Source organism: Micropterus salmoides, unplaced genomic scaffold (assembly GCF_014851395.1).
Source record: "Micropterus salmoides isolate LMB-PRFRI ecotype aquatic unplaced genomic scaffold, ASM1485139v1 Ms_hic_scaffold_4, whole genome shotgun sequence".
Lineage (NCBI taxonomy): Eukaryota > Metazoa > Chordata > Actinopteri > Centrarchiformes > Centrarchidae > Micropterus > Micropterus salmoides.
The window spans coordinates 32002273-32011200 of record NW_024043372.1 but is presented as its reverse complement, the minus strand read 5'-3'; the positions used below and the strand labels follow the sequence as shown (position 1 = coordinate 32011200).

Here is an 8928-nt window from a genome sequence, read left to right as displayed (position 1 = left end):
AGCTATCGTGTACACAGTAGACGCGTGACATTGGCTTTTCAGAGACATGTCATCCGCCAGCTGGGAAGAGGTTAACGTTAGCTATTTCTGTTGAAAACATTAGTGTTTCAGCAGTACCAACACACAGGCACAGCGAAGTAAAAATAGGAAGTTGCAGTTTAGCTAGCTAGCTAATATCCGTTACTTGCCCACAAAGCTAATGCTACCTAGCTTGATTACTCTAAAATAAGTTAAGATAAAACCGTACTTTGGCAGTAGATTTGTTTAACGTAATCACAGCCATTTACGCCCGAAGTCCTCCGTTTTCTTGGCCATTTTAGAGTCGGTGAATACAAGTTCCTCAACAGTGGCTAGCCACGGTCCTAAACAGCGTTGTTTACGTTGGGCCGACGGGCTGAGGTCATCAGACGCAGGTTACCCGGAACTTGTTGACAGCTAGGAGCTTCCTGAACTTTCGAATCGGCCTTCGTGTTGCAGTTTAACCTGACATTAAGTCCTTATTTGCTCTCTAGTTAAAGTGCAATTTACACATAGCACCTACATAAGTTCAAAGGGCCCTGCGGTGCAAACTATACAAAACAATAATTTGTATTAAAAGCAAAACTTGTCCAATGGTTGTAAAAAACAGTGGCTGGGCAGGAATATACTCTACCTTATGAAAACAACCATAAAACCATAAAAGACTGAATCATTTTTACAAGGGTCATAAGAAGCTTAAGTTTTGCATTTGGATCAGAATACTGTAGCAACATCTAATAAAGACAAAGCATGTCATCTATTCTTTAAATATTTTATTTCAATACATTTACTCAAATATCTGAAAATGAGAAGTCCATGGCAGATGTCAAGGTGTCTGAGAGTTTGGTGGCAATTTTGTCTGCATTTGGGAAAAAAAAAAAGAAAAAAGACATGTTTCAATTCTTTTGCATGATTAAATAATAATAATAATAATCCTTATTTGTAGAGCACTTTTTAAAAACAAGTTACAAAGTGCTTTAACAAGTATAAATAATCTGTGTCAGGTGGAAACATTACTCCCAAAAGAAGCCTCCCTGTGTGATAACATTATATTACTGATGCACATGTTTTAACCATCAGCTGCATATGGTATACAAAATAAACATTATGTAAGAATAGAACCTTTTACGCGGAATAGACGTTTCTGTTGCATAAGGCCACATATCAGGCCCACTTAGCCACTTTAACACTGGCGTATAATATCCCCACTATGAACTGATGAAGCCTATCTTGAACACTTTCTTTTTTAACTTTTGCTTCAATCAAAACTGAGTAAAATGAGGCCTGTTTGACAAAACTAACATGACGTTAATGTTATTTTACTTTTCCCTAGATTAGGAAAAAATACATTCTTATGAAATCATAGCATGAACACAACTCAGATAAAATGATAATAACAATATTTAAACAATATTTGACTGAGACTGATATTATACAAACCAGCTCTTTTCTGTTGCTTTTTCCTGTTCTTCCTGGCAGCCAGGAGTGCCTGGCCCTGCTGTAGAGGATCTATGTTAAAGATATCCTTTAAACCTGGAGCCCTGGATGCAGCATCATTTGCAGGGGAGTCGGTCTTTGATTTCTGAGATTTTATCTCCACTGTCATCGGTCCAAACTAGGACACAAAGTTAATTTAAGAACCACATTTTACAGATATAAAGTAACTTACTGTCATTCAGTAAACACTTAGTTGTAAGGATTGCACTGTTTCACACCTCTGGGTCCTGGTCATCCTCCATAGATTCAGTTTCATCTTTAAATTCTGGCTCTTCCAAAGACCCCCCTACCATTTCCAGGTCAGAAGTTGGTTCACCCAGGCCACCTTGTGTCATTCCAGTGGTTTCCATGCAGAATCCCATTTGGATATCGGGACAAGATGACCCTGAAACACAGCAAACAGAAAATCTAACTCTTGAGCAATGACTTTGAGTATAATCTGAAAAAAAACAAGGAAATCTTAGGAGCCCCAGCCTTCCTATCCCCACCAAAAAAGTGTCTACTGAATGTACTTCAACAACATTTAACTATCCTAGGTCTGTGGATTATGCTGAATAACTAGGACACTGTTTCAAGATACAACTTTTTTTGTGATTTGGGTGGAATGACCCTTTATTTTACCTGCAAGAACCTCCTGATTTCCTTTTTCCAGCTCATCCCAGTCAAAAGCTTTACCCATCTCCGTAACAATCTCAGCGCTGACGTGCGTGGGCAGAGTGTGGGTCTCTGGAGGGTGCGTGAAGTAGCTGATCCTTCCCCTAAAGAACATAACATGCAGAAATTAACAGTGTTAAAAACACTGGCTGATTGTCATTTGTAAAACTTCCAAAATCATCATTTTTACCCACCCTGTCCAGTCCATTAACACACTCTTAGCAGCTTTGTCAGTGTCAGGCAGTCCTCCTTTTCTTAGTTTGCCTTGACGTCGAGCAAGCAATGCCAAGAACTCCAGAGCTGTGTGAAAGTCTTGAACTCCGTAGTGCTCCATGATCTGCACATCCAGCAAAATTACTGGAATGGCAGCGTGACACAATCAAGCAACATGCAAAAAGATTGTAAGAATGACATGACATACCTGCGCCTTGTTGCAGCGTCGAAGGATGGCTTCAACAGGTGGAAAGGGATCCACAAGCTGTTCGATTTTCACACAGTTACGAAGTATCATTGCTGCATCAGTCGTTGAGGTTGCCATGACAATGCCTGGGCAATCTAGTAGCTTAATGTGTTTATCCAAATGAACCTCTTGAAGGCACCTGAAATTCATCAACACCATCAGCAAGACTAATAAAAACAAGCAGGATTTCACAGGATCAGCAACTTCCTATATACTTACTTGGTGACACCAGGAGTGGCTCCAACACTACACGCTCGTGCCCGTTTCAAACTGTTGATCAAACTACTCTTCCCCACGTTAGGAAAACCTACAGGAGTGACAACATGATTTAACTTTGGACAACTGTGCATTATACATAGAGAGAACCATTACTGATGTGATGTTTGCTTACCTACAACACCTACAGTGATGGCCGTCTTTATGTCTAGGTTGCGGCAGTAGTTGCCGAGTAGCTTCATCAAACAATCTGCACCGACACAAGCACTAGTGCTAAGAAGCTCTGTGGTGGCTTGCGTCACTGGTACATTACTGCGTTTCTGTCCATGGCATGAGACAGAGGAGAAAACTGTTTAGTGTTTATGTGAAATGATGTTATTCTATAGCTTTAATTATTTTAATCTCAATTAGCATTTTAGATGATCATAATATAAAGATTTTACTTCATACCAAGTTCTTAGTCTGTTGCTGAGTAGATGCTTTGAAAGCCACAGTAGGGAACTCATTACGAAGATATTTAATCCACTTTTCCACAATTTCCTTTGACACCAAATCTGTAATCACAGTAATTGATATTACTGAATATGGTTGTGCCTACTTTCTATAACGAATAACGACAGTTCCCAAAAGATACACAGTACTGTGGAAAGGTTTAAGGCAGATGTGGAAAAAAAATGCTGTAAAGTAAGAGTGCAAAAACAAACATGTTAATAGATTATATTTATAAATTAACAAAATGTAAACTGAGTAAATCTAAATTAAATTACTTTTAGTTGCCTTCAAAACAGCATCAGTTCAGGTACACTAGCACAAAGTCAGGGATTTTGTAGGCATATCGTCAGGTGTACGATTAAACAATTATACCAAACAGGTGCTCTTGATCACTTGTTTGGTATGATTTGTATAACCTATAGGTTGAACCACACTCATTAACTGAAACAGTTGTGTAGGAGGAATACAACTGGGTCAAACTCGGCTAACAAGGTGAGGCTGCTGAGGACAGTTTACTGTCAAAAGTCATATACCTGACTGAGCACCGCAAAAACAAGACACAAGGTAGTATTACTACATCAGCGAGGTATCTCCCAGACAGACCAATGTTTCCAGATGTGCTGTAAATGCTCTTTTGAAGGAGGACACATCACGCTTACTTCTCTTTGCAATCGGAAGATGTCCAGCAGTGAACCCAAAGGTACACCTATCTACAGTCCGGAGAAGTCTGCTCAGAAGTCACCTTCATGGAAGACTTGGGGTTAACAGCCATACCTCCGACAGTGTTTCCCACAGGATTTTAAGAGACTGTCGAGTCGGGTGCCAAAGTGTGTGAGCATGCGAGCTTACAGAAGCGCCAACAAAACAATGTTAGGTCTGTAATGTTATTAGGAAATGTGTAAAAAAATAAAATAAAATAAAAAAATAATAATAATAATTCTGTTCATTTTGAAACTATGGCGGAACAAATTAGACTGTGGCCGGCCGCCATGGTCTCGTTAATTAATGGGAAACACTGTCCGACTTGGAAACAAAGCCAAGTGACTCAACTATGCATAAAAACACAGGAACTGGGGTGCAGAAAACTGGCAGCAGGTGCTCTGGGCTGATGAGTGAAACACTTTTATATTTGGCTGTAGCATGCAGTTTGTTCATTGAAGAGCTGGAGAACAGTACAAGAATGAATAACTGCAGGCAACAGTTAAAAATGGTGGTGGTTCCTTGCAAGTTTGGTGCCATGTATTCACCATGCAATAGCGTCAGGGAGGTATCTGCTTGGGCCTAAATGTATTCTGTGGCATGACAATGAGCGAGAGAGTCCTGTGGGTGATGGTATGGCCTCCACAGATCCTAGAATAACTGATGGCAAAGAGCGGTAACAACAAATGTTGATTTGGTTTACATTTTTCTTCTGTTCATTCACTTTGGACATGTCAACATATTTTGAAAGCATTTTTCCACACCTGCCTAAAACATTTTGCTCAGTACTGTACTTTTTAAAGTTGTATTTATCCAACTTACCAATTTTATTCAGCACTAAAACTATTTTCTTGTTCGTTCCACTTTGAATGACAGCCTGCTCCACCTGGGGCCATCTTCAGCCAAGAGGGTCACGTGCATCCAAAACCTCCAAAATCACATCTGAGGCCTCCACTACCTTTAAAAAAAAAAAAAAAAAACATGTTTTTAAAACACAGTGTTCATGTTACAATGTTAACAGGAAACTAAGGTCTTTTTGAAATAAAAGCCCAATCATACAGTATAGGAGAAACACATGTTCTATTATGTTTCTAATATAGGTGAAGGCAAGATATAGAAAGTAGATTGTACCATGTTTTTACTGAAGACTGAGATATTTAATCCACCATGTGAGAGTAAATGCATTTACTAAAAGGCAATTACCTTATTTGTGGTAGCGGCGTCATTAAATAACTATTCTCCAACATTCATGTGTTTTAAATGGGTTCTAAAATTGCAGAGTGACACATCTATGTATAGGCCTCTAAAATTGTAATCATCAGATATGGGCCAGTCTGTGGCATGTATGGAGCAGGTATATACCTTTTTAAATTCTCTGTAATATGCCTTTCTTGAATTCTCATTTTCAAAATTAACATGCTTCTCCAAACTCAGCATCTCTGTCTCCTGTAAACAGAGAAGGAAACAGACATCACTACAACAGCAACTTTAATACTATGCAGTGATATTAACTGCCACAAAATAGGCTGACATTTACCCTCTGCTCAAACTCTCTCTGTCGCTGCAGGATGTCATCCTGAAAGCTTTTCAAATTCCTCCTCTTCATCAGCTCTCGTTCTCTAGAGGTTTTCTGCTTTTCCTGGAGTTCCTGAAGCTAAAATGAAAGATGTGTTTTGAGAGACTGTTTGACCTCAAACAAAATATCAGCACTGTAGCCTTAAATATGAGTGTGGGGAAGACTTTCAAATGTTCACCCTCTTTTTCCTGATTTCTTCTGGGTTTCTGTGGTCTTTAACATGCTGCCCGGATGATTGCTGTGAATTCTTTGTCCGCCCTGAAGCACCACCCTTTCCTCCATCTGCAGTCTACAGACAAGAAAACACGCCAAACATATTGTAAAAAAAAAATGTTTTAAAACACTCAATGTATCACCACATTTGTGAAATTAAAAAAGGAAACTTACACATTTAACTGATTAAACAATACAAATTCTAATCACCAATTCTGTAGTGCAACAGATCTGTACCGGACCTTCTCTGCTAAGTGTGTGCTTTAGCATGTGATATCGTTTCCATATACTCAGTATATATTTGACATTATCTGATCTTAATTGTACAGTTGTACAATTGTGTGCCTTGTTTAACAAGGCACACACAGTGACACTGAAGCAACTACTAAAAACATTTTCGGCTTGTTTGTCAGCACTTGATGACTCGCTGTCCTGTTTGACTTCTTCTGAGACAGCATTTTAAGCTTGTTTCGAACACAGCCTCCACCACATACTCCACCTCAGAACGTAATGAAACAGATGAAACAGGGAGCAAACCTGTTTTTTGTTTGATTGGCTTAGAGACTCCCCACAAGCCAGATCTTTTTTCTGGGTTTATGAAACAAAAACTACTAAAATGATAGTTTCACTGGAATACTAACATATTACATCCTAATCCTAATTACTCATCCAGGCTGAGGATCAGCCTGCTGACTGAGACAGACCGGGCCAAGAAGTCAGTGCCCCTTCAAATGTGGATTTTTTTCACATGGCCAAAAGCAGAGGCCTTAGACCGCTTCTTTAATTTTCACCCACAGCAAAAAGCAGACAGCAGGTCTGGCACTGGCAAAAAAATGGTCCTACAGTAAAGAGAGATTGTATTGCATCAGTGATCTATTATTGTTTAAATCACAGATACATGGTCCTGAAAGCCACGAGGCTTGTCTGTAGGGTTGCCAACAGTTCCGTATTAGCCGGGATGTCCCTTATATAAGGCCTAATTGAGGTGTCCTATACGTGACCTCTCTTGTTCTGTTTTTTCACTACTACGCTCAGGGTGCGAACTACGGGGGAGCCAGGGGCAGCTCCTCTTCATAAGACATCAGCTCCGCTAAAAGCATGATTTGTGATATTTCTTTGGGGGGGGGGCTCTAAAATATTGACAGCATGCTTTATTGACAGATCCCTATATTTATCTATCATCATGTATCATGCAGAGCAGAGAAAACAATCACCGACTGTCCGCAGCGGGCCAGTCGCTCCGCAATCTCCTGTCCCTCGCCCTGTACACTCCACCGCCCCACTCCTTCTCCAGTACAGGTTGTGTCACTATTAGGACCAATGCGCTGTGAACGGTTCGTGATCGTTCCCTCTGGCTGGATGAATATTATGCATAATCCATGCACTATTGCAGCTGGGGGCTCTCCACAGTGCCACGCGACTTTCTAAATTCTACACTCTCATGGAGAAAATAAAAGGTCAGGTCATAAACACAGCCGCAGCTATTATTATAATAATAATTATCATCATCATTATAATAATAAGACAAACATACCTGATACTTTTACAGTCATCCCCAGGCCTACATGCTTGCAGCTATTAATGATTCTGCAGTAAGAATCACAGTCTGTCGTAACACAGATTTTTCTGATGAGTGCGGTGCAAGTTACTTGACTATTATGAAGATAGTGATGAAACTGCAAATGGTATTCATCAAGTTCTGATTAACTGACTGAAAAAGCATTAACTGGAAATCAAACACATTAAGTAAATATGTTCTTTTTAGTTTGTCATATGTACATGAAGGGGATAACCTTTTCTAAACCTACAGTGCAAGAGTCACAAGTGTTAAGTATTAGACAAATAGTAAAGATAACAGGTAGTGGTTTAATTAAAGGGCTGTGTTAAATGTACCTGCTGTAAATAACTATTATTAAAGCTACCAAATATTCAATTAAAAGATTAGCTATCATTATAACAAATTGCTTTAAACAATACACTGTATATTCACACAAAACCATTCCCGCACTGCTGCAGCAGGCTACCTTTTGTCCCTTATTTCATAGTGACAAAGTTGGCAACACTACTTGTATGTAATGTTACACTATTTATTTATTGTACTCAAGGACTCGGCTGAGGGGAAAACTTTACTTGAGTGAAGCTGGATAGATGTTTCTCGTTAAGAGCTCATTTCGTGATGTACTGTACTTGCATACAATTCTCAAGAATGCAAGAATAAAAGTCCATAAACACACCGAGGCCCCGACAAATGCTTTGTCCGTAGAGGGGCCTGGCCAATGCACCAGTCTGTGCCACTGACACTGTGTAAGCATCCATCACAATATCCCTTAACATGGAGCTGGACGATACATCAGTGTATTCCTGCTTACGTTACCTTCAAGGATTTGGGTTGCCCTGACATCAGACTACGATATTTTTTTGAAAGTAAAGGATGAACTAAGTTAACTGTTAGAAACACAGAGTTGGGAACGCAACACTGTTTTAACTTGGACAGACCATAGCCTTAGACAGTAAAAAAGAAGGGACAGACACAGAAAAGCAAATGACAGCCGAGGTGTTGCCTCGTAGCTCCAGCATTAACGCGAGGACCCACAGGCAGCAGGCCGAGTAGCGCCTACCTTACATTTTCCGAGGAAACCGAGACGTTTGGCTCGTTTTTGTTCTGTAAAATGTAAGAAACGACAGAAACCATTAACGTCATCTACAGTTATTTAGAGAGTGAACACATTCAGTCCATGCCGAGCAAAATACGTACTAGCTTTCGACATAGCTTCACCCAAGTAGTCTTCTCTGACTTCACGTGTGTGGGAAGAGGGTAGACACGCGCACACAATGACGTCACCCACAACATCCGGCTGAATGCCAAAATAAAAGAGAGTTTAACAATAAATAAATAAAAGAAAGTTTAGAAATGCGGTTTCCCAAACTAGCCAGGAGTTGCAGGACCTCGAATCCATCTATATATAAAGCTGTTCACACGCACACACACAAAACAACAATTTCTGGCACTGGCAACAAAGTATTGAAAATTCTCTGGGATGTACCAAATGTGTCAGTCCATCCAGAATCCTACATCTTTTTTTTTATTCACATATTTTGTATA

The 8928-nt window shown here is 39.8% G+C and overlaps 1 protein-coding gene across 1 annotated transcript; it reads right to left on the bottom strand.

Moving 5' to 3' along the window:
• Positions 1-776: 776 nt before the first annotated feature.
• Positions 777-8661, bottom strand: LOC119885627 (guanine nucleotide-binding protein-like 3-like protein). The gene is given in 15 exon segments (XM_038695750.1): positions 777-877; positions 1459-1633; positions 1734-1900; positions 2137-2273; positions 2364-2506; positions 2591-2768; positions 2849-2936; positions 3021-3165; positions 3296-3399; positions 4859-4994; positions 5399-5482; positions 5574-5690; positions 5791-5901; positions 8444-8487; positions 8581-8661. Coding segments are annotated over 15 exon segments (1710 nt in total). The 5' UTR covers positions 8594-8661; the 3' UTR covers positions 777-809.
• Between the last annotated feature and the right edge of the window lie 267 nt (positions 8662-8928).